The 23,068-nt window shown below is 46.0% G+C and overlaps 2 protein-coding genes across 5 annotated transcripts; both read left to right on the top strand.

The window, feature by feature from the left end:
* Nucleotides 1-9,862: 9,862 nt before the first annotated feature.
* LOC105561700 (vacuolar protein sorting-associated protein 33A) lies at nucleotides 9,863-13,956 on the top strand. The gene is made up of 9 exons (XM_012011908.1): nucleotides 9,863-10,637; nucleotides 10,980-11,089; nucleotides 11,201-11,397; nucleotides 11,819-12,306; nucleotides 12,431-12,551; nucleotides 12,620-12,780; nucleotides 12,882-13,427; nucleotides 13,513-13,635; nucleotides 13,711-13,956. Exons 2-9 carry the CDS (start codon nucleotides 10,991-10,993, stop codon nucleotides 13,797-13,799), a joined length of 1,824 nt encoding a protein of 607 aa, XP_011867298.1. The 5' UTR covers nucleotides 9,863-10,637; nucleotides 10,980-10,990; the 3' UTR covers nucleotides 13,800-13,956.
* Nucleotides 13,957-14,495: 539 nt separating this feature from the next.
* LOC105561699 (serine/threonine-protein kinase TAO1) lies at nucleotides 14,496-21,664 on the top strand. Of its 4 annotated transcripts, none has more exons than XM_012011907.1 (12): nucleotides 14,496-14,681; nucleotides 16,730-17,174; nucleotides 17,291-17,639; nucleotides 17,940-18,115; nucleotides 18,247-18,409; nucleotides 18,546-18,895; nucleotides 19,097-19,342; nucleotides 19,444-19,671; nucleotides 19,947-20,186; nucleotides 20,334-20,591; nucleotides 20,691-20,947; nucleotides 21,080-21,664. In XM_012011907.1, the coding sequence occupies exons 2-12, from the start codon at nucleotides 16,869-16,871 to the stop codon at nucleotides 21,198-21,200; spliced, it is 2,694 nt and encodes an 897-aa protein (XP_011867297.1). In that variant the 5' UTR covers nucleotides 14,496-14,681; nucleotides 16,730-16,868; the 3' UTR covers nucleotides 21,201-21,664. The 4 variants fall into 4 exon arrangements, with proteins under 4 accessions (XP_011867297.1, XP_011867296.1, XP_011867293.1 ...); XM_012011906.1 differs by lacking the exon at nucleotides 14,496-14,681 and adding an exon at nucleotides 14,805-15,101; XM_012011903.1 differs by lacking the exon at nucleotides 14,496-14,681 and adding an exon at nucleotides 14,805-15,101 and having other exon boundaries at nucleotides 16,726-17,174.
* Nucleotides 21,665-23,068: the final 1,404 nt, after the last annotated feature.

Below are 23,068 nucleotides of genomic sequence, written 5' to 3'. Positions count from 1 at the left end.
AAAGCCAGCGGGATACACTATTCACCCCCTTCCGCGCGACGAATCTTTCGATTTTCGATGGTACCCACGATTTATCTACAATCGATGGCCGTTGTCTGGCGACTCGGCGACCCGCTCTCGTGAGAAATGCGTCCGCACGTTCCGCGCACTGCCTCGCGCGCGTTGATTGGCAAACTTATATCACGCGCGTTTCGCCGTCGCTCGGCAAACATCACCGACGGCGCCCTGTTTGCTGATTCGTGATCAATCGGCGCGCTCGTATCTAACGCGCGGATTGATATGCGCGTTCGCGGAGGCACGTCGCGGAGCCTCTCAAGAGGAAACGCACGGGTACGCAAATCCTGTCCTTCCACGTTTGTGCGACCTCGCGCTCCTCCGATTCCTCTCCATCCTTCGATACCGCGCGATGCCTCACCCCCGCGATCACTCGCGCGAAACGACTCGAGCTGGAGATACGTCGCATCAAAGGTGCCACTTGGACCGACCGACTCTTCGGCGATCAGATCATCCAGGTGGAGGGACGATCGTTCGCGCTCGTTGCTTCTTGCCACTGGTACATCACGACTCTGCGAATTTTCGTTCAAGCGAAGCCTACGCGATCCGTACGTGTGTGTACACGCGTGTGTACGTGTGTACGTGGATCAGTCGTTGGAGAGAACTCGAAGGGGAAGCTGCAAAACGTCCCACCAGCTTAGCCAATCGATCGGAACGATATTTGTATTCCTTATATAGGTTCCTTTTCCCCTTCGCCTTCGATCGCTCGTCTTCCACGCAGCTTGTCCTTTTCTTCACTCCTTCCTCCCCTCTCGGGCTCGAGTCCACAGATGATGACCTTCCGCCTCGTCGAAATAAGGAGAGGACTGTATCGGGTGTCGTTGGACGACGCTCGTCGACGTAGATCCGTCAGGGGCTGAAGACGAAGACTTCTCCTTAATTCCTCGGTCGGGGCGCGAAATGCCGGATTATCCCTTGTCGCGAGCCACCTCGACGCGAGTCTCCGTGGAAAGACGGTCGAGCGGCTCGTAGTGAAGCGGCACTTTCCGCAAATACTGCAATATCACCGTGACGGTCCGAGAATCGACGGTGGCTGCGCTCGCGATTAAGCAAAGTTTTAATATACTCGTAACTATCGCGCACACACTCGCGGGGTTCACGGGGGATCATGGCGCTTGTGGCTCGTGGCACTTAACGTTCCATCGTACGCGCGTGCCTCTGATTATCCCGCGAGGTAGGAGAGCGATAATGAAGCAACTTTATGCAAAGAGGTAACTTAACGCGGGCAGCTTTGATACATGTTTCGGCCTACGCTCTTCGGAGATCTATGACGCGTGTGTATTCGTCTAACAACGCGGGCGCGTATCACCGAACGTCTAAACGCACAATACGATCTTACGCGTCGGGAGACGTTCAATCTCGCGGTGTCGGTGACGGCATCGCGGCGGAAGGTCGGGCTCAATCTGACACGACGAAAGCAGGCTGCGGCAACTTTAATGTTTCCGACCAATACGATCTTTAGATCTATAATGCACGACCGTTGTACGACCTATGATCTTTTGGTGTCCGTACGACACAAGTGCACAATACTCTCCGAATAATCCTCTCTCGAGATGCACCATTCGTAATTCATAACGAATTCGATTGCCTGCACTAGTGCGCACTGAGTGCACACTGAGGCCTGTGTATAGTCAATCTTTATATTTAACTTTGTCTTAAATACAAAGAGTGTTTAGCTTAAAAATGATCCGCGTGGATGCTATACAAATTATTTTACTGGCTACGAAATATTTCAAGAGATATGCAAGTCGATCCTTAAGTATAAGAATTGGCTGTAAACAAGCCTTAGTGTGCACTCGGTGCGCACCAGTGCAAGTAAACCGAATTCGGGGGAGGGACGGTCAACCGGCTACGTGGAGGAACAATTTTACGCGGCTAAAAACTACGTGGGATACGCAATCACGACACGCTCGGCGCCGGGGCTGCGACTCGCGCGAGTAAAGCTGGAAACGCACGAAAAAACTTAAGACTTCTTTTTCGTGTATCAGGCTTAAAGCTTTTATCCAGTTCGTTCGAGGGATACCCCGAAAGGGGTGGCAGGATACTCTCGGTGGTTGCCACTTCCCTTCGGGAGATTCCGAAAAAACCAGCGGTATCCGTGGATTTGTACTCGAATCTTTTCGTTCATTTGTTCACTAAGCAGCGCACATTTCTCTGCGCCACACTCGCCACCCTGAGAACTTAAGAATTTCAACCAATCGGAATTCTCAGCATCGCTCAAATTTCCACACGGCTACATTCTCGACTGTCATTACTCTCAAGTCTTAAGTTTTACCGTTCAAGTTCTTTCGTGTGTTCGAGCCTTAGGCACTCCGTTTCTTCCAATTCTCAAGGGACCCACGTCGCCGTCACTAATTGTAAGATCGGTCCGCCGACAGTACGCAACGCGTTACCGGTCGACGCGCGGGAAACCATCGATGAATGACATCGTGCGCGACGCGGATGAATGAACGAACGACACATCGGTCGACGAGTCGTGGCCACCGTCGTTGTCGGCGGCGGGCGATCCGTGTCAAAACGCGTGACGTACGGCGCGTGAAAATCCGCGCGGCAAAATCACTCCGCGGCCGTCATGGCACTCGCGCGGAAGATTGATCGCGCGGCCGGTGCGTCCAACCGCGTGTCCCGCGACCGAGGGAGCGCGAACTCGCGTGAAAAAAAAAAATACCCGACCGAAACGGCCAGTGCGCGAATCGACTGACGTAGCGTGTCGGTTAGCTCGGGGGCCGTAACTGGATTACGTCGTCAACGACGACACAGTCGGGGCGGAATCATCGACTGGCCGCGCCGACCGCACCGCGAGAGCTCGTGTGCGCCCCCCCGAGAGTTGTGTGCTCGCCCCCACGTATAGCGCAACGCTCGTGTCTCGCCGTAACCGGATTAAATATTATCATAAACTGCATCGCGCACGAACCGACTACGTGCAGCCCGATATGCTCTTGAACGGCGGTCCGCGGCTTGGCGGGGCCCGACGAGCGAAGAAACGCCGCGTGCTTTTCTACGTACGGTTCTTGCCGCTCTCGCAACGCGATGTATATAAATCGCGTTTTTACTGTGACTCCAGCCTAGCGCTCTATCCCGACTCCAAAACCGCTCGCGTGCAATGCGATAATTGTTAAAAAATGTTAATTTAAAAGTGGCTGATAAGCGCACTTACTAGTCGCCGCACATAATACGCTGTCACATATATGCGTAACGTTACGTTATGTAACGTTATATTATATTTTATATGTCTGTAATTTAATTTATTCCAGTGGAGAAAGCCCACTGTCGCGTGAAATGAGACTTTATAATTCAATTCGTCGAATTATTCTTCCCACATCGCGATCTATTCTACGTTGCACGTACAAACTTGTCTTTTTTTTTACACAGTTCTGTGGAAAACACCCCCGTAAGTCTTTCAGATTTTCTTTTACTTCCGCGCAAGTATGTTCAATTTGAAAGAAATTAGAGTCGCCGTCTCCCCTTCGTTTTTTTGCGTCCTCTTTGAAACGAACGCGGACGCACGTTGAATGGCGTTATCGATTGCTCGAATTGTCGATTACAAAGTATCTGGAGAGAAAACCAGGATGAGGTATATCGGCAGCTGCTTGAGAAAGCTCTACGAGAGCTTTACACTTTGCACACAGAGGAAGAGAGATGCCTGGTCGAGGAAAAGAAGATACAAGTTTCCTGCGAGCGTCGTTCCCACTCGCTTTGAACCTTGAGCTGTGCGTGACGTTATGAAAGGGAGAAAATTAAAATATTGCGCACAGACGGAATTGTCAACGATAAATGGCAAAAAAATAATCTCGACGCACATGGTATTCATGAAGCTTTCGATTCTTTAATGCCAAACGTGTGACTTTAACGTGGCTATTTAGAAAATAATAAAGCTGAAGCTAAATCTAAAGGATGAAAAAGAATGAAATAACAATTAAAGGCGAGATTCTGTTACGGCTTTAATCGACTCGACGATGTCAGCGAAGATGGGCAATCCACGGCGAACGAAGGAGAAAACGCCGATTAAGAAACGAGTTCATTCTGAAGACAATGGGGACAACTGCGAAGATTTTTTTCACCGCTAACTTCGTCGAATTAAAGCGAAAAGAACGGCGCTATAAGGAAGTTCACAGCTTGGCTAATCCCTCGCGAACTTTCCTCCTGTACTTTTTTTTTCGGCCGCGATCACATTCCCACAAAGAAGAAGATTCAATTCCGCGGCAGTTCTTCCCTCAAATGTTGGTTTACGCGATTATACCGTCTTCCCCTTTCATCGAATCTCTCATTCGTCGTATCGTTTAAAATGGAGAAACTGCTGGACCGGATCCAATTATAACGTCGCTTCTCGCTTCCTAGATCTAAGGCTTTTTATAACCCACGCGCGGCCGCGGATACCTTATTTTAGAGAAATCGCGTTGAATTAATGATGTGGCACCGCGATGCACATTTCGAGATATCTTCGCTCGTGCGTCATGCAGCGTCTTTGCGTGCGCCGGAGAGGGAACGTAATTGCTTTACGTCTGTTCGCCGTCCGATAATCAAATATCGGTAACGAATACAAAGGAGGGACGAGTGAAATGGATCGCGATAGGGATGGAAAACGAAGGAAAGGTGAAACGTCGAGCGACGCTCGCCGACGCGGACGTTGCGGCGATAAAAGCCATAATGACACAATACGAGGAACCGACTTCCGATGTACGCCGTAACTATCCGCGAAACGCTCGTAAAGGCTGAAGAAGAAGGAATCTCACTCGCGAAATCATTTAATATCAACGAGGAGGGGACGAGAGGCTGGCTACGTGACGGCAGAGCGGATTTTATTAATGACGAAACTGCAAAGCGGCGGTATAATTCGATCAGACATCGACCGCCGCGTCGCCCGTGGATCGTCCCCTCGAGCAACTACGATCGGCACTTACGGCGAATATCGGGGTCGGTTTTAAGCGCGTAAAGGGCTCGGAGCGAACCGCACGAAATGACGGCGACTACTCGGGGATACCCGATCTTTCGCGGATGCCACAAGACACCGGAGATCCGCCGTTCTCCCGGCTGGAGACCATCTCGAGCGAGACGCGCGCACGAATCTTCAAGCCCACCTCGAGGAGGTCCGCGAACAGCTGTCGGCACAACAATCGCACGACGATCACCGGCGGGGGCTGTCCAGTGACGACGGATCACCGAGTTTCAGGTGTCACGATCTTCGGTCTCTCGCCGTCCTCCCGTGGATGCGGATTGCCAGGCGTTATCCGCGGGCACGAGATCGTCGATCCCTAGCGGATCTACCGCGAGACCGCGAGCGACGTCGGTGGGGGATCGGCAGATAACAGTCGCCGATAGCGATCGATCTCTCGCCGATCTCACGGCGATCACGACGTGGGGCCCGCGCACTTTGGTCGTCGTCGTCCGGTCGAGATTGGGACCGGAACCGGCAGCGGGAGACCGAGACCGGTATTCTCTCTCACGCACGTGTCACGCGACCCCCGACAACGAAAGTCACTAGGAGACCGGTAGCGACCCCCGCCTGGCGAGTAGCACGGAGGGTGTTAGAGAGAGGACGTCGGGACGACAGACGACGTGGCGGGAGGATTCGACGACGCGGTGGTGGGGTGCTGGGGTGCGACGGGGGAGGAAGAAGACTCGGCGCGAAGGGGGTGGAAGGCAACTGGGCGAAGGGTGAGAAGGGGTGGTGGAGAACGGAGAGCCTCGGCAAGGAGGCGAGGGCCGCCGGTCCCCACCGCGCGCCGCCGCCACATCCGCGGATTAAAAGCCGAGTGCCTCCCCTATTCGCGCCCTCCCCCTCCTCCCCCTCCCGCTTATCCGCGCGGGATGCTGCGCAGTCTCCGGAACGCTGACACAGTGCGCTACAGACACAGAAATACGCGCCTCTCGGCCCCGATACGAGCCGATAACGCTCCTCGGCGCGCCGCGCGTGGCGCGTCGCGATGCGAGGAAGATGCGACGAGATAAAATAGAAATCGGTGAAAATGTAACGATCCGGAAAAGCGAGCGCGGTACAGTAAACTGTATACCTGACTTCATCGATTTACATAATTATGGCATTGTTCGATCTCTCGTGCCAATTTTTGTAGCGATCAATTCATTGTTATTGTGACAATAAGTGTGTGAGGGTGAGGACCAGTTTGATCATTTTCTGGTTAATTGTTAACCAGACAATTTTTTTTTAGTTAGACAATTCTCTGTCTCTTCTTAAGTAATAACGTAGAAAAAGATGGAGAGTCGACTGACTTCTGGTTAACAGTTCACCAGAAAATGAAAAACCGAGCCTTAAGGTTGCTTACGTCGACCTGACAAATTTTCGGAAATTCATCGAGATCTAACGAGATTTAAGCGCGCAGCTGTTTTTCAGAAAGAGAATCAATACAAACGTGTAATTACTTTAAATGTGTATGAAAAGGAGAAGGGCGAGGGCGCGTGACTGAGTTAAACCGATGATTAAAATGAACTTTTTAACGACCAACCATTTCCGGAGGGCGGGGGGGGGGGGCAAAGAAGTTTTACAAATAAATCAATTTTTGCAGCTTTCTCGTCATTTTTTAATTAACACCCTCGCCACTAAATTATTATCTACTTAATTATTCCCGGCAAACACCAATAGTTACATAACGTATTGTAACTTCCCACTAAACAATATAAATGTAACGTAACTCATATTATAGATAACGTCTCATTTCCGGGGGGCAAAGAAGTTTTACAAATAAATCAATTTTTGCAGCTTTCTCGGCAAATTTTTAATTAACACCCTCGTGACTAAATTATCATCCACTTAATTACTCCCGGCAAACACCAACCAGTAGTTACATAACGTACTGTAACTTCCCACTGAACAATAGAAATGTAACGTAATTCATATTGTAGATAACTCATATTATAGATAACGTCTCATTTCCGGGGGACAAAGAAGTTTTACAAATAAATCAATTTTTGCAGCTTTCTCGTCAATTTTTAATTAACACCCTCGTGACTAAATTATTATCTACTTAATTACTCCCAGCAAACACCAACCAGTAGTTACGTAACGTATTATAACTTCCCACTGAATAATATAAATGTAACGTAATTCATACTATAGATAACTCATAGATAACGTCTCATTTCCGAGGGGCAAAGAAGTTTTACAAATAAATTATATTTTGCAATCCTCTCGTCACTTTTTAATTAACACCCTCGTGACTAAATTATTATCTACTTAATTAACATATTATAACGTCTCACTGGACAATATAAATGAAACGTAACTCATATTATAGATAACAGTTATGTTGATGTTATTGAACTGTTAAAGGTGGCGTTTGTCGGACTTTTTATTAAACCGAGCGCTTTGGGGGAGTGAAAATAGTTTCCAGATTAATAGCGGCCTTCATACCGTCATTATGAGTCCCGGCGAGATGCACGAGATTCGAAAACAGTAACTCTCGCTTGTCTAACAATCGCCGCTGCGTTTCCGAATTAGGCTTCGTTAACTATTATCTATAATGTTGCACGTTACGTAAACTCTATAGATTTTCAGTACTGGAAGTTGTAGATAACAGTTAACGAGACCTGATTCGGAAAGCAGCCTGAGTGCCCGTGGCGCGATAAATTATTGAGCCCGTTCTTTTCAGTTCAGCTCGCTGGTTTATCTTTCTTTTTCCAACGTGGAGAAACTCTGAACTGGTGCAGCCAATTCGACCAAAAAGACCGGACCGATAGAAAAAAGAAGATGCGTGCACTTACCTGGCGATATCCCCGCACTCATCCTTGGCTCATCCGCAGGTCTTTGCGTCCTTGGCGACGTCTCGGCGAGGAAATAGCCGACGAGTACGTTCCCGGCCGATTCCATGCGCGTGGGACACCACGATCGCTGCAATCACAAGATTAACATGTAACGGCGATCGACACGCGACACACATTTACCGCACTAGGCGTATCGGCGATTCGCGATCCGCCCGCGACTTATAGGCCCGGTTTTCATTTTCTGGTTAATTGTTAACCAAAGGTTATACTGGACTCTCTGTCCCTTTTCAGATAATACCATAGAAAAAGACGAGAGAGTCGACTAACTTCTGGTTAACAGTTAACCAGAAAACGAAAAACCGGCCGATAATGTGCGTATGCTATAGATTTTTAGTGCCGGCAAGACATTTTGAGACAGCTTTAATTTTTTATAGTAATGATGCGTTCCAAAATATATTAAAACGTTTCTGATATACCATATAATACCAAAAGTATTATATATTTTTAATTACTTATATTATTATTAAAATAATTTAATAGAATTAATAGAATTAAAATAAAAGATTAAGTTGTAACGTAGCACCTACGGTTGCAATATATAGTGTTACCTACGAGATTATCACGGATTTTTTTGTATACTATTATCTATTCTTTTATATTTTAAACTATTATCACGGAAAAACCAGCCATTCTCCATGGCGATATACGAAAGTGAATTGTTAAATATGTAGCACGCGGTCTAAATGTGACCCGATACGTGGACAAACTTTTGTATCAAGGCATTAACGATCCCGGGCTCTGTGTACCAGACATGCCGAGGCAGCGCGCTAACCGTATTAGCTAATTTCACCCTCTAATTAGGTCTATTCACTTCAATTGCATTATACGAAGAGTGTTTTACCCTTCGCGAGAGAAAGAGCGAAGGAAGAGGCACGAAAAAGTGCGGCCGAGGACCGGTTTCTGCGGCGTCGCTTAACCTTAACTTTAGGTTAACTCGGTGCCCGTCTCTTGTCGAGGAAACAGAAGACAACGAGGTTAAATTAAGGTAAGAGATGAGCGAAGTTGAAGAAATCGAAGAAAAATTTTCTCATTGCACCGTCGGCTACGTCCCGACATCTGACGGCGACGTGTCGTAGAACAGGCCTCGCATAAAATATGCCGCATGCCGCTGTCAGATGTAGAGACGCAGTTAAGGTTACGGAAAAGGTTGCATTCCCCGACTACTGCTGACAGGTTAAATCTAAACTATCGTACGCGTGAGAAACGATCCACTCGAGCGGAGGTCGAAGCCGGACGACGAGGACGCCACGCGGAATTCTGTAAAACTCAATACACTACCTTGCGAAGGAAGATCCTATAACGAGAGAAATGTTGAAAAAATAAGCAGGAAGGATGTGCCGGGAAGGAGAAGAAACATCTCTTTGCAAGTAGCTTTCAGCTAGCCACGTTTCGCGCCAAGAACCTTCATTGCAGGCCTTGGGATTCGGAGGACCTCGGGCGAGATCCCGGTCGAGTTCCCCGCGCGATCTTCATCCACCGGTGCATCTTCGTCCATCGGCGGCCGCTCCCGACTGAACCGAGCAGCTCCCGTGCGTGCTCCTTATATACCCCGGCTCCCCACCAGGGAGCCGCCAGCCAATCAGCGCGGCGTGGCTCCCGTGCTTGCCGTCGATATTCCCGGGTCCCCACCACCAGGGCGCCAGCCAATCAACGCGGCCCGCCGCCGCGCGGCTCTCGAGCGCGACGTTAATATACCCCGGCTCCCCACCACGGGGGCGCCAGCCAATGACGCGCGCGCTGCTGTGATTGGCCGGCGCCAGGTATCGGCTGGGAGTATAAAAGACGGCGCACGCGAGCCTCGCCGTAGACGGCAGCGGCAGCCCGGCGGTGGAGGACCAGCAGCGGAGGACCAGCCTGGACATGTTCGGACCAGCTCTCCCAACGGACTTCGCTGGATCTACGGTGGCCGGTTATGGGGGCAAGGTGGAGGGCGCTCTCCGGTTAGTTCGCCGAGATGCTCGGCTAATCTGAGCTTTCCACCTTACCCCCACCACCGGCCACCGTAGATCCAGCGATTCGCTGGCAGCGAATTCCATTGGGGAGAACAGGTCCGAACACTCCGAACAGGTTCAAGCGGTGCGTCCCCCGGACTTTATTCGCCTCTTACGACACGGAAGGCTAGCCGGGATGGTCTATTCGTCGGCGGATCGACACGCCACAAAAACAGAAATGTACATACGCGTATATATTTGATGACGATTATGTTCGACGCTTTCGACGTAGGTGGAACGAATAATGTCTTGGGCGATCTCGAGCGCGCGGAAGCGGTTCATCGGCAGCAGATTCTCGGTGACGATTGTATTTTATGTCAAGTGTCGAGGCTTTTGAGGCGGCGCAGACCAATCGCCGCGATTTCTTGACAAGGGCCGAGACAAAGCGCGAGTTTCAACGATTTAAAATATTAAAGCGGAATGTAACTGCAAATTCTGAAACGAAAAGTCAAAAACTTATTCCCAAAGCAACTCCTATTAATTTAATCGGCAGAATTGCGTAAAGCGGAGCTTTTAGATTGTCGTGCCTGATCTTGTCTTTCCTCCGCGCAAAAATTAATAATTCTATTCACGATAGTAAATTAACAGTTGCATAATTAAATATAATGTCCTGCTCAACAATGTAAATGATGCTCGGTGTTCACTGGGCCTGGGTCACTCTTGTTTAACCTAGAGACCCTGCAATCAGAGGCTGGCCATAAGAGTTCGTCAAATTCCTGCGAGTGAGAGAGAAACATACGCTATCTCACTCTTCTACGATCGTAGGGTCTCTAACCTAGGGCGTGACATTTGCCGGGAGGGCGCCAGTTCTCGGAGGTAAAGGAATCCGACGAATAAAACCCGTCATCTGCTGCAGCTATCATGCGTCGTCTATTTGCGTGCAGTAAGCCTGAAGTAAAGACAAATCAATTTGATTTCTTATTCCTACTTGAGGCTCTTACGTTCACTCTCGGCGAATCTGAACGTCATCGGCTAGTGTTGCAAGTGTTTAAAAAAATGCCTGTATTTTAGCTTTCTTACATTGAAAGTCAAAGGATAATGGTTCTTTCTTAGTCCTTGCGCCAGGCTTACTCCACGCATTGTAGACCACGCGTTAAAGCGATCTCGCGTACGATGTTGCGCTCGGCCGACATTGCATTGTAAAATTTCACGATCCAGGCGCGTCAATCATGTCGTATCTAAACGGAGGTCGACTGAACGTCGGGCTTGTTCAGGAGCAGGCGAGGAAGCGGTTGCTGTGCCTGCTGGAGAAATGCGACGGCCCGAAGGTACTCCGAACCTAACCTAACCTCCTCCCCTCGGGGGAGCCGAAACGTCAATTACAAATTCGCACGTTTTACGATATCGCGTTTACATCTTTTCGTTTTTCCGTCGCGCAGGCTATCATATGGGACCAGTCGCTGGCCGGGCCGATCGGCCTTGTCGCCAAGTACAATCTGCTGGAGGAGTACGGCGTCGTCAAGATGTATCCGCTGTACGGCGGGACTTTGACGATACCGCCTAACATCACCAATGTCATATTCATCTCGAGACCGCAGTTAGAGCTCATGGACCTGATCGCCGAGAATGTCCACGGGTAGATACGCAGCGGATATTTTATAGGATGTAATGCAATTTTGAGATATTTGATATTCGACGATACCACTACTTAAGCCCGTTGCAGACGATGCTGTTTTACCTGCTGGATTGCTTGCAATCTAATAAATTTCCATCATTGCACCACTCAGTACTCGGGATTTCAAGTAATTTACTAAATCGCAAGCGATCCAGCAGGAAAAATAGCATCGTCAGCAGCGGGCTTTAACTCTGATAGTGAGCTCCAGAATGCACCGTTACACAGGGATCCAAAGGAGCACCGCGTGCAAATTGTGTATTGATGCGCGACGACACTGCTATTTTTAATTTTTGTTACGATACAAACGTAAATTGTCATGTATTTTTGAAAATATGTGTTTGCACGCGTTTACCACGCTAACATATGTATTTGTGTGCTGCAGAGAAGAGGGCAAGAGGCCGCGCAAGGAGTTTCACCTGTTCTTCGTGCCGCGCAAGAGCCTGCTCTGTCAAAAGAAGCTCCAGAATCGCGGTGTCTTCGGCAGCTTCACGCTGATAGAGGAATTCAAGTGCGATCTCTTCCCGTTCGACAATGACTTGCTGTCGATGGAGCTGAGCGGATCCTTCAAGGAGTTCCACCTGGAGAACGACCCCACCTGTCTGTACCAGGTCGCGCAGGCCATACAAGGCTTGCAAAGATTGTACGGCAAGATCTCGAAGGTGACGGGCAGGGGACCGGCCGCCAGCAAGGTTTGGGAGCTGCTGGAGAGGCTGAATAGAGAGGAGGAAGATAGCAAGTCGCTCCCGGCCTCGGGCTCCGTTGCCATCGAACACCTGTTATTATTGGATCGATCCGTAGATTTGCTCTCGCCCTTGGTTACGCAGTTGACGTACGAAGGCTTGATCGACGAGATATACGGAATAAAGTACAGTGAAGTATCGGTCTCGTGTATTTTCTGCATTTTGAAATTTACAGTTTTCAAATGTACTTTTAATCTGTACACGTTTTGTACGTGGAGCAGTGACAGAGATATCTTTTCTTTTCCCCATTTTAGATACTGTGCAATTACCTGCGAGAAAATTCCACGATTCCGACGACTCTCCCACGGCGATGTCACTGAACGAAAAGGAACAGATCATATTAAATTCGGGAGAAGAGCTTTTCGCTGAGATCAGGTGTGTCATTGTGCCGAGCTTTTTCCTGGCAGTTTTTTTTTTGTATATTTTAAATTTTACTCTTGCAGAGACAAAAATTTCAACGGCGTCGGCCCGGTCCTTAGTAAAAAAGCTAAGGTGATTTCGTCCCAGTTCGACGAAAGACACGGGGACAAGAGCGTGCAAGAGATTAAACAGTTTGTCGCGAGATTACCACATATGCTAGCGACCAAGCAGTCTTTAGCGAGGCGTAAGTAATAAACGCGCGTATATGGTTTTACGCTCCGATTCTTCTGCGACATTTATTCGTTTCATTCTGCTTTAATAATTTATCGTAATCTCGTTAATTAGACACCACAATCGCCGAGATGATAAAGGAGGTAACCGACTCGAGCAACTTCTTAGAATCGTTGCAAGTCGAGCAAGAGCTGATAAACTGCATCGACACAGACAAGCCGAATGCATACATCGAGGATATGATAGCACAGCAGCAACCGTTGCTCAAAGTTCTACGCCTCCTTTGCATACAATCGCTGACCAACTCCGGTTTAAAGCCGAAGCTACTAGATTACTACAAGAGAGAGATAATTCACACTTATGGATTCCAACACTTGCCGACTATATTAAATCTGGAAAAGGCTGGATTGTTAAAGCAACAGCAGTCGGTGCGACAGTATGCAGTTTTGCGGAAAGCATTGAGGCTCACTGTCGAGGACGAGAGCGAAATTACGCCGAAAGATATCAGTTACGTGCATTCCATCTATGCGCCGCTGAGCGTGAGACTGGCGGAGCAATTGGTGCAGCTGAACGGGTGGCAGGGGTTGAACGACGTGATGGGGTTGTTGCCAGGCCCTACCGTAAGCAGCGTCCCGTACAATGTATCCTCGTCAGCCAGACGTGAGTCGAGTTTTAATCTTGGCTTATTTGCAGCTCGTTCTAAACGTATATTTACTTTTAACAAGACGCAAATATTTGATTTCAGGAAATTCTATTACCAGCGAAGATTCGAGCTCGGAACCGCCAAAACTGGTTCTAGTATTCTTCATCGGGGGTTGCACTTTCGCCGAGATATCGGCTCTCCGGTTTCTATCGCAGCAAGAAGACCGTAAGCATCGCCGATAGATTACGAATTTATATAATAAAAATGCAATGCAAACGTCACGCAAATTTTTGTTCTCAGTGAACGTCGAGTTCGTCGTGGGAACTACTAGGTTGATCAACGGCGACACGTTTCTCACTTCCTTGATGGAGGATCTGGAGCGTGCGTGAGACGAGACCGTCTTAAACTGAACTAAATCGAAATAGATTATTTAATATTTCTTTGTGATAAAGAAAGACTGTAAATATGTATTCCTTCTTTATTATTATTTTATACATACGTACATATATTCTCCCGATTATGTACAATATACTCTCTCACGTCTGAGTGCTGTAAAAATATTTTATTTCGACTGTCTTGGTAAGAAATCGCCCTGTAAGAAATTTTACTCGTTTCTCCTGAGCAGGAAATTATTTCAACGTGATTGTCTTTATAATTTTGATCGCAATAGGTTTGTTTTCTGTTCCTGCACTGGTGAACTAGTGCAGTAAGCTAGAATGAGAAAAACTATGCTTGTCTTAATCCAATTTATTGGCCCCCGATTCTCGAAATCAAGAAGAAGCCATACACGAACGTTCTGCTCCGACAGAAAAGCTGAAAGTCGATTGGTTAAAGCCACGCGAGTAGCCGATCGACTTGCAACTTTTCTGTAAGAGCAGAATTTTCGCATACGTTTCTCCTTTTGGAATAAATTGAAGAATCGAGCCCCAGAAAACAAGCCTCATGTTAAAAATGCAAAACAGTTTGTTACCTTGTCGACGTGACCACGATTTTCACTTACCGCCGTACTTTTCGTAGGTCGGTAAAGCGGGGACCGGCAATCGCCGAGCTTCGGTGACCAACGGAGATGACCGCCGAGTTCGCAACGTGACCGGCGTAGAGCGCCACCGCCATCGCGAACGGACGGCTCTCGCGCCCTGTGGTGTGCCGTGTAGTGTGTGTACGGTGTATACGGTGCAAGTACGGTACGAAGCGGGACGAGCGAGATCGGACGTGAGACGCAGACGGAGGAATCCTCGCGCACGGTCCCCGTGCTCGTCCGTGGACCCGAGGTACGGCCGGTCCGCGTCGTCGCTCGCTGTCTCGCGCCTCGCTCGCTCTCTCGCGAGAGTGCTCGCGCGCGCCCGCGCACGCAAAGGAGAGAGAGAGAGGCGTGTGTGTGCGTGCGTGTACGTGTGTACGTGTGTGTAGGAGCGTGCGTGACGTGCGTATACGGCGACGACGACGACGACGGCGACGACGGCACGACGACGAGGAGGCGTGTATCATTCCGGGGCGCGGCACGCGACTCTCGCGAATCGCCAGCGGGCTCGCCCAAGGATCGCGGGCGCTTGATTATGCCCGCGGGATCGGCGGCCAGGAAAGAGAGCTGCTGCCGCTGCTCCTCCTCCTCCGCCGCCTGAAGAGAGTGCACACTCGGGAGCCTCGCGAAGGCGCATGCTTTCCCCGCCCGCTCCCTCGCCATTTTGGAGGTGAATACGATTTTCCCCGGCCCTTTTTTAGCCCGACCGTGCCCTGCCCCGGCAGCCGCAGCGGGGCTTCCATCCGCCCGCGGGTCGCTCGCGGCGCGTGAGATGTCACGCCACCCGAACGGATCAACGGACAGACGGACGGACGGACGGGACCGGCCGTCGTGACGCGCTACGACGCGAGATGCATGTTTTCGTCCCGTCGTCGTCCGTCGTCGTCGTCGTCGACGACGGCGCGACGACGAACGGGCAGCAGGGTGTGGAGGAGCGCGCGGAGGACGAGGACGGCGACGGGAAGAGGCGGGGTAGGAGCGGAGCGGCCGAGGACCCAACCCTCCTTACGCCCGCATTTCTCCACCTCCTGCGAATTCTCTCGTCGCCGTCATCGTTATCATCGTCGTCGTCGTCGCCATCGTCCGATCTGCCTGCAAATCTCTCTCCGCTTCCTCCGTCGCGAGCGGATCTCCCGACGTCGCGAGATCGCAGGATCGCGCTCTCTCGAGCCCGGAGGCGGCTCGCGTTTAAGGATACTGCCCCCTCGGCGCCGCGCGTCGATAATTCTCCGTCTCTCTCTCTCTTTCTCTCGCGCGCGCCCCGTCGAATTTTGCCTCTCGTGCCCCTCTCCCCCGTCCTCCCTTTCTCTTGCTCTCTTTATCTCCTTCTCGGTCCCGATCCGCTGCTGTCGCGCGAGAGAAACGGCCAACGGCCTCCTCGACGGCGCGCACACTAGGTGTCAGCCGCTCGAGGCCGCGGCGAGTAACGTGACTAACGCGACAACAATGACGGGAGTGCGGCGGTTCGCGTCGCTCCTGCGGGAAGAACGTGACTATTTCTGTGTCGTTTGAGCCGTTAACCGTGTCCTCTCGCCCTTCTCGCCGTCGCGGCCGCGCCGCGAAATCGCATTTAGATTCTCGCGCCTCGCCGGCCGACGTGCAAGGAAAAACGACGGCGACGAGGTCCGGACAATGGGCCGAGCGTGAACGTTTGTTTGCGCCCGCGGCCTCACGCCCGTGAGGCACGCGGAAGGCTCGCGGGAAGGTGCCCGCGGCTGCCTCCCCGAGAATTTAAAGGGAGACGTTTTCGTCGTCCGAAAGTTTCGCGAAAAAACTTGATTCCCGAAACGATTTCGAGACTCGCGGGGCGGGGGGGGAGCGGGAAGTGTATAAGTAGATCGGGAAACTGTGTTTTCGCAATAAGCTTTGGTGCGAGTTGACTGTAGCGAAACTGGGAGGCTTAATTGTAGAGATCTCTTGCGAGATGACGATTTGTGGGAAACGCTGGTGTATGAAACTTGCAGGGAGGCACAATTGAATTGTTTCGCGGCCGAATGGTGATCTGGTTAATTTGTATCATTATACGCGCCATTTGTATGACTAGAAGACTAATGACGATGCAGTAAATTAATGACAATTAATTAAAGTCGACCGTTCGCTTAGGAGTTTAATTATTTCGCTGCTGTGAAATTGTCATTCCTAATTAGCTGCGTGTGTACTGCGATTGTAAGTTGATACGATTTGCGAGTAGCGCAACGTTCCACATTGAAATCTCGGATGACGATTGTGGTGCGATTGACTTGTAGCGTTAAATTTTATCTGACTCGAGATCTAAAAGCGTGTTTCTTTTATAGATAGAATGTTAAATTTGGGAATGGACTGACAGAGGATTCAATAAGAAAAAGAACAAAACAGACGGTTCGGGCAAGGAATCTAAGGAGAACGGGGCAAGGTGTCTGGACTAGGCCTCGGGCATCAAATTATCAACAACTCGACTATGCCAGCTGTTGCAAGGCCTGGTAGTTTAAAGGACCCAGAGATTGCCGAGTTATTTGAGAAAAATGATCCGGAGAAAATATTTGAGGATCTGCGCGAGATCGGGCATGGTAGTTTCGGGGCTGTTTACTATGCGCGATGCCTGGTTACCAAAGAAATTGTTGCCATCAAGAAGATGTCTTACCTGGGGAAGCAGACGGTGGAGAAGTGGCAGGACATTTTGAAGGAGATTCGATTTCTTAGGCAACTTAATCATCCTAACACTATAGAGTATAAGGGCTGCTATCTCAGGGACCACACTGCCTGGGTATGTGCGACACGTCGAGTTTTTATACCTTTTCTCGGCCCGCTTGCCGATGAACCCTACGAAATGAAGCACTCCCTCCCCGAACGATATTAAAACCGTTGCGCGTCGTTTTGCAGTTGGTGATGGAATATTGTCTCGGCTCCGCATCGGATATTATCGAAGTGCACAAGCGACCGCTGAAGGAGGAAGAGATAGCTGCGATATGCGAGGGTGTGCTGCGCGGCCTGCACTACCTTCACTCCCTTGGGAGGATCCATCGCGATGTGAAAGCTGGAAATATCCTACTTACCGAGAACGGTACAGTCAAATTAGCCGATTTCGGATCCGCGAGTATAAAATGTCCGGCCAATAGCTTCGTAGGGACCCCGTACTGGATGGCGCCAGAAGTTATATTGGCGATGGACGAGGGGCAATATGATGGCAAGGTTGACGTATGGTCATTAGGAATAACTTGCATCGAATTAGGTACATGTACTTAGTGTATTTACGTATAGAAATATTACGTACCGTCGATATTTTTCTTGGATATCAATGATTTAAAGAAACTTGTGTTAAAATGTTCACGATCGCTCGGAATCTAAATTTGTCATCATTTCTTTTGTGTCAAAGTGACAAGATAGCCGAGATATTGCAAGACACTGATCCAATTTCTTCAATATTCTGTAATTCGACCAATAATTTAACTTTTCTACTTTATCAAAGAGAGAGTTTTGCAATATTTTACTTTGAACACCAAACTTACATTACTTATGTTGTTGATTATAGCGGAAAGGAAGCCACCTTATTTTAATATGAATGCAATGAGCGCCTTGTATCATATTGCACAGAACGACACTCCAACGTTAAATTCGCCCGATTGGACTGATGTTTTTCGGCATTTTGTCGAAGTGTGTCTCACAAAAAGTCCAACTGAAAGACCAACATCCGGGAAACTGTTATCAGTGAGTTGCCCTTACGTATATCTACCGCGCGATACTTTACATCCGTATTTCTTTTTTCTTTCTTTTATTGCGTTGTATGTAATGTGTTAGTAGTAGTCTAGTTGTTCTCTTATAGGCTTTAAATTTTACAGCATCAATTTGTCACCAGACCGCGTTCTCCTCAAGTTTTGATAGATTTGATACAGAGAACGAAAGCTGCTGTCCGGGAATTAGATAATTTGAATTATCGTAAAATGAAGAAAATCTTGATGATCGACGCGTGCGAGACCGAGAGCACAGTTGGTGACGCTGACGGTACGTTAACGTTATCATTAGTTAAATGTCAAACTTGGTGAGCTTTTACTATTTTTACGTCTCTTTTTTTTCGAGCCTACTAATTAAATGTGCTCTACTCATATCGCGGGATCTTGAAAACTGCAATCACTTACAGATACTCCTGATGAACAAACAGGTGGTGATAGTAGCAAGAGCAATTCAATTACCTCAGAACACTCAATTCACTCGATGGGCGTCTCAGCGAGCTCTCAAAGTTCCTCCACCAACAGCCTGCCGCTGCCGAATGCTGATGGCAATGACTATTCTTCGGGTTCTGTCAGAAATCGGCATAAGGTCTCAGCAGGTGGTGTCACTGCCAATCTTCTTGAACACGGTGCCAATAATTTTGCAACAATTAGGACAACTTCAATTGTTACGAAACAACAAAAAGAACATATGCAAGAAGAGATGCATGAACAAATGAGTGGATATAAACGAATGAGAAGGGAACACCAAGGTGCTTTGGTAAGAATTTAAACTTTCTAGTATTATGGATTGTGTAGAGAAATAACTTGATTATGATTCAAAATTTTTAAGCTTACGTTATAATTATTCGATTGTTTAAAATAATGTATTTAAATAAAGAGATTTAATCTCTATAAACAATAGTTATTAATGATTGTGGATAAAATTTTCAAACCTTTACTCACGATGTAATTTTTGCAGGTGAAATTAGAGGAACGCTGCAAGATGGAAATGGAGTCACATAAACAGCTGTTGGATAAAGAGTATGAAACTCTGTTGCAACAGTTTAGTAAAGATCTCGAGAAATTGCAGCTGCGACATCTGCAAGAGCTGGAACGCAAGTTGAAACAAAATCAAAATGCCGAGAAGAAACTTAATAAGGAGATAACAAGTAGACAGGAGGCTGACCGTAAGGCTCTAGAAGCTCAACAGAAAAGAGAGTACAAAGTAAGATGTCGACTCGATGGAAACAAATTTATCGAGATTTCGTATAAAATTTTAGCGCGTTTGTTTCGTTGATTTTTATATATACGATTTTATTTATATAGGCTTATAAAGAAAGATGGAAAAAGGAACTCTCTCAGGACGAGGTAACTCCAAAGAGGCAACGAGATGCTACACTTCAAAGTCAAAAAGACAATTTGAGACAGATGGAAGCACAAGAAGAACAGCGGCTCGCTAGGGGACAACGAGAATACTTGGATCTTGAAATTCGAAAGTTCCGTAGAAAAAAGCTACTCATCTTCCACAGTTTGGAGCAGGAGCTTCTTCGTGAGGTTTGTATTGATACGTTGAAGTTTGTTGATAATTGAATCATCACATATTTTTTCCAAAATCTCTTCCATACCGCATTTCTTTAAATAAAAATGTAGATGCTGTATACAAGTTAATAACTTCTGAACATCGATTAATATAAAAAGATTAAAAGGATATAATACAATTGTAATTGATACTTTCCTCTGATATTAACCGTGAGATCCAGCTGAATTTCTATTACCATCTTTATCTTTTATTGAACGTGAATTTTACATTGTATACATTTATTAAATAGGAGTTGAATAAACGGCAACAGCAGTTGGAGCAAGCACACGCTATGCTTCTACGACATCATGAAAAGACGCAAGAATTAGAATATAGACAACAAAGAGCGGTGCACGCACTTCGTGAGGATCAAGTACATCGACAGCATTCAACAGAACTTTGTAATCAGCAGGATTATATGCAAAGGGCTGAACGTGATCTACGTAAAAAGCATGCGTTAGAACTTAAGCAACAACCGAAGAGTCTCAAGGTAAATAACAATATGTATTACAGCAGTGGGGTATTGATATTTACTCGTAGAATAAAAGTATAAATTATTGAACTAAATTTATTGAAATTATAAATGTTTTCTCTCTGTATTACATATTGTATTGATGAATGGATTTAATCATTTTAGCAAAAGGAAATGCAAATTCGTAAACAGTTTAGAGAAACTTGTAAAATACAAACACGACAATATAAAGCGTTAAAAGCTCAAATCTTGCAAACAACTGCTAAGGATGAGCAAAAAGCGGTTATTAAGAAGTTAAAGGAAGAACAAAGACGCAAATTGGCACTTTTGGGTGATCAATACGAGCAAAGTATTGCTGAAATGCTCCAAAAGCAAAGTATACGGCTAGATGAGTCGCAAGAAGTAGAATGCCATAATCTTAAGGTACGGTACAATAAAGATATTGTCACATACGATTGTGTATTGCAATGTGCAGCTTCATAATTATATGATAATAATGAAAAATCAATATTAATCTTACAGGAAAGGTTAAATTATGAATTAGAAATTCTAATGGCATACCAATCAAAAAATAAGATGCAAGCCGAGGCGCAGCGGAACAGAGAACGTCGTGAGTTGGAAGATCGTGTATCTGTTAGACGAGCTTTGCTTGAACAAAAAATGGAATTAGAAACTCAGGAATTCCTTCGTGAACGTAGTGAACGTATACGCCTTTTGCATGAAAGGCAAGAACGGGAACTGCAGCAATTTGATGAGGAAAGTGCAAGAATAGGATTCAGGTATGTGACACGGAGAAAATATAACAGTGCGGAGTTTACTGCAATTTTTTCCGCAGGGAGTATATTCACTAGACGCAACAATTGTCTTGTTGTGTATTATATATTTATAGTATTTTTTTTTAATTATTGCAGTGCTCTGGCGATAGCTGAGGCATCGAAAGAATCTTATCCGGACGATGAAAGCCTTAGCGGCTCCATGTTAAGTCTGGCTCACAGTAATAGCTCCACGTCCTTCCCCCCTAATAGTCTTTAATTTTAATCATATTAATATACGTATACATATATATATATGTATATGTATGTATGTCTGCCTGTAGTAAGTACATGACGAGTCTGCCGACATATAACAATTCAATGACTTACAAATATAACAAGGGTTGGCTCGTTGCGTGCATTGAACCGAACCTGCAAGATTTGTTGAGGTTGGGAATGTGTATTGGACTGAAATTGTCATAGGCGTGTATTTTTTAATCGTCCAGGTATATCAACACAATTTACCAGAAAAGGAAGAGAACGAGAGCTTCATATTGAAGGAGAATTTAGATGCTTTTTGCAACATTGTAATATTTATTAAACGTAACCAAATATTCTGAGATGCATATAGAGGTAAAGGAAAGTCTTTAAAACATTAATCTCATTTCTATCCATTAGAGGATCTTGAAATTTATAGGCCAGACGATGTCAGCGTAGAGAATAAAGAATTTTATACACACCCTATAATACAGAAAAAAATTTAGAGACATTTATTTATTAATATGTTACAAATATAATAAAAGTAACAGTACAATAATTATAATGCTCGAATTAATATATATTCTATTTTTTTTCCCCTAAGACTTTAGATAAATCTGAGATATCTTTCTCAATGTGGTGATTTGATTTTTATGTTGCTTTCATTATGAAAACTTTGAAGTTATTCGTGATAATCGCGCACGTTAATATATTTTTTACATATGTTTCAGGATTTTAATTATAAATATATATATTTCATTTAAAGTAATACAAAGTTATAGTGGAGAGATTGTGAAGTAATATTCTAATAAATTTAATAGAACTTTTTTTTATAGGTGTAAATATCAGTAATCGAACGTGCATTTCTCAAAGAAAGATTTAGATTCAGGATACAACGAGTTACTCTTATACTTTTCATCTTATATCAATATAACAAATTGGTAATAAAATTATTGTTGAGAATTAGAAATAATTGGTATTCACTTTTCAATTCCTTTCAAGTTTCCTGTTGTAAGATTCTTCAACGTTGTATCTTGGATATTTCCTAAATATAGTTAACAAAAAATTCATAACATTACAGATTATTTATGTGATATATTAATTTATCTAGTACACATCTAAAAAGAATTTAAATATTTACTTTTTAATGAAAAATGCTTGATATGATAAAAATGTTATAGTTTTTCTATTAATCTCCAAATATTTTCTGCGCCGTTATTAAACTTGTTTTCAGTTGTAAGGCTAGTTATTTAATCTTACATAATTTCCTATCTACTTCCGTGTCTTTATTCATTATTCAGCATTAAATCAGTGGAGTTAAAAGTATATGTTGAACATGATTTAACGAAGAGGAATAATCGTGTAGACTAATCACGACACCTTAAATATAGATGTATACATTTTCAATAAGACAAATTGATATTATTGATGCATTAACTAAATGCTCTACATTTTTATACTGATAGTCATAGTATTTTATTTTTATTTGGTATGTAAATTCCCAAAACTGTTCCCTTTTTGTAATTTTCAGTTATACGCATTTCATGAGAACTTTGAATAAACATTCAACGAACGTTTGTTCCTCCATATCTGTTAATAAGGGTTTAAAGAGTTAATACTTCTCGATCCATCGCTCCATTATATTGTATCATATACTCTATAACGACATTCAAAATTTCATCCAGTACACATCCCAATATTGTACTTTTACATCAAAATGTACATGGTTTTTTTCCACTTATTACTTTTTCTATACATTTTTATTTTGTCACGAAACCATTATACATATAAAATCTGTATCCAAATGATTGTGACTGTTGTTCCTCCCAAATAATGTCCCGTTACGATAACTTAACACTTTCCTGCAAAATCAACGAAAAACAATTCGTC

Source organism: Vollenhovia emeryi, unplaced genomic scaffold, assembly GCF_000949405.1.
Source record: "Vollenhovia emeryi isolate VEMERY1.0 unplaced genomic scaffold, V.emery_V1.0 DF939203.1, whole genome shotgun sequence".
Lineage (NCBI taxonomy): Eukaryota > Metazoa > Arthropoda > Insecta > Hymenoptera > Formicidae > Vollenhovia > Vollenhovia emeryi.
The sequence above is the reverse complement of the archived record's forward strand: the minus strand, read 5'-3'. Positions and strand labels throughout refer to the sequence as shown.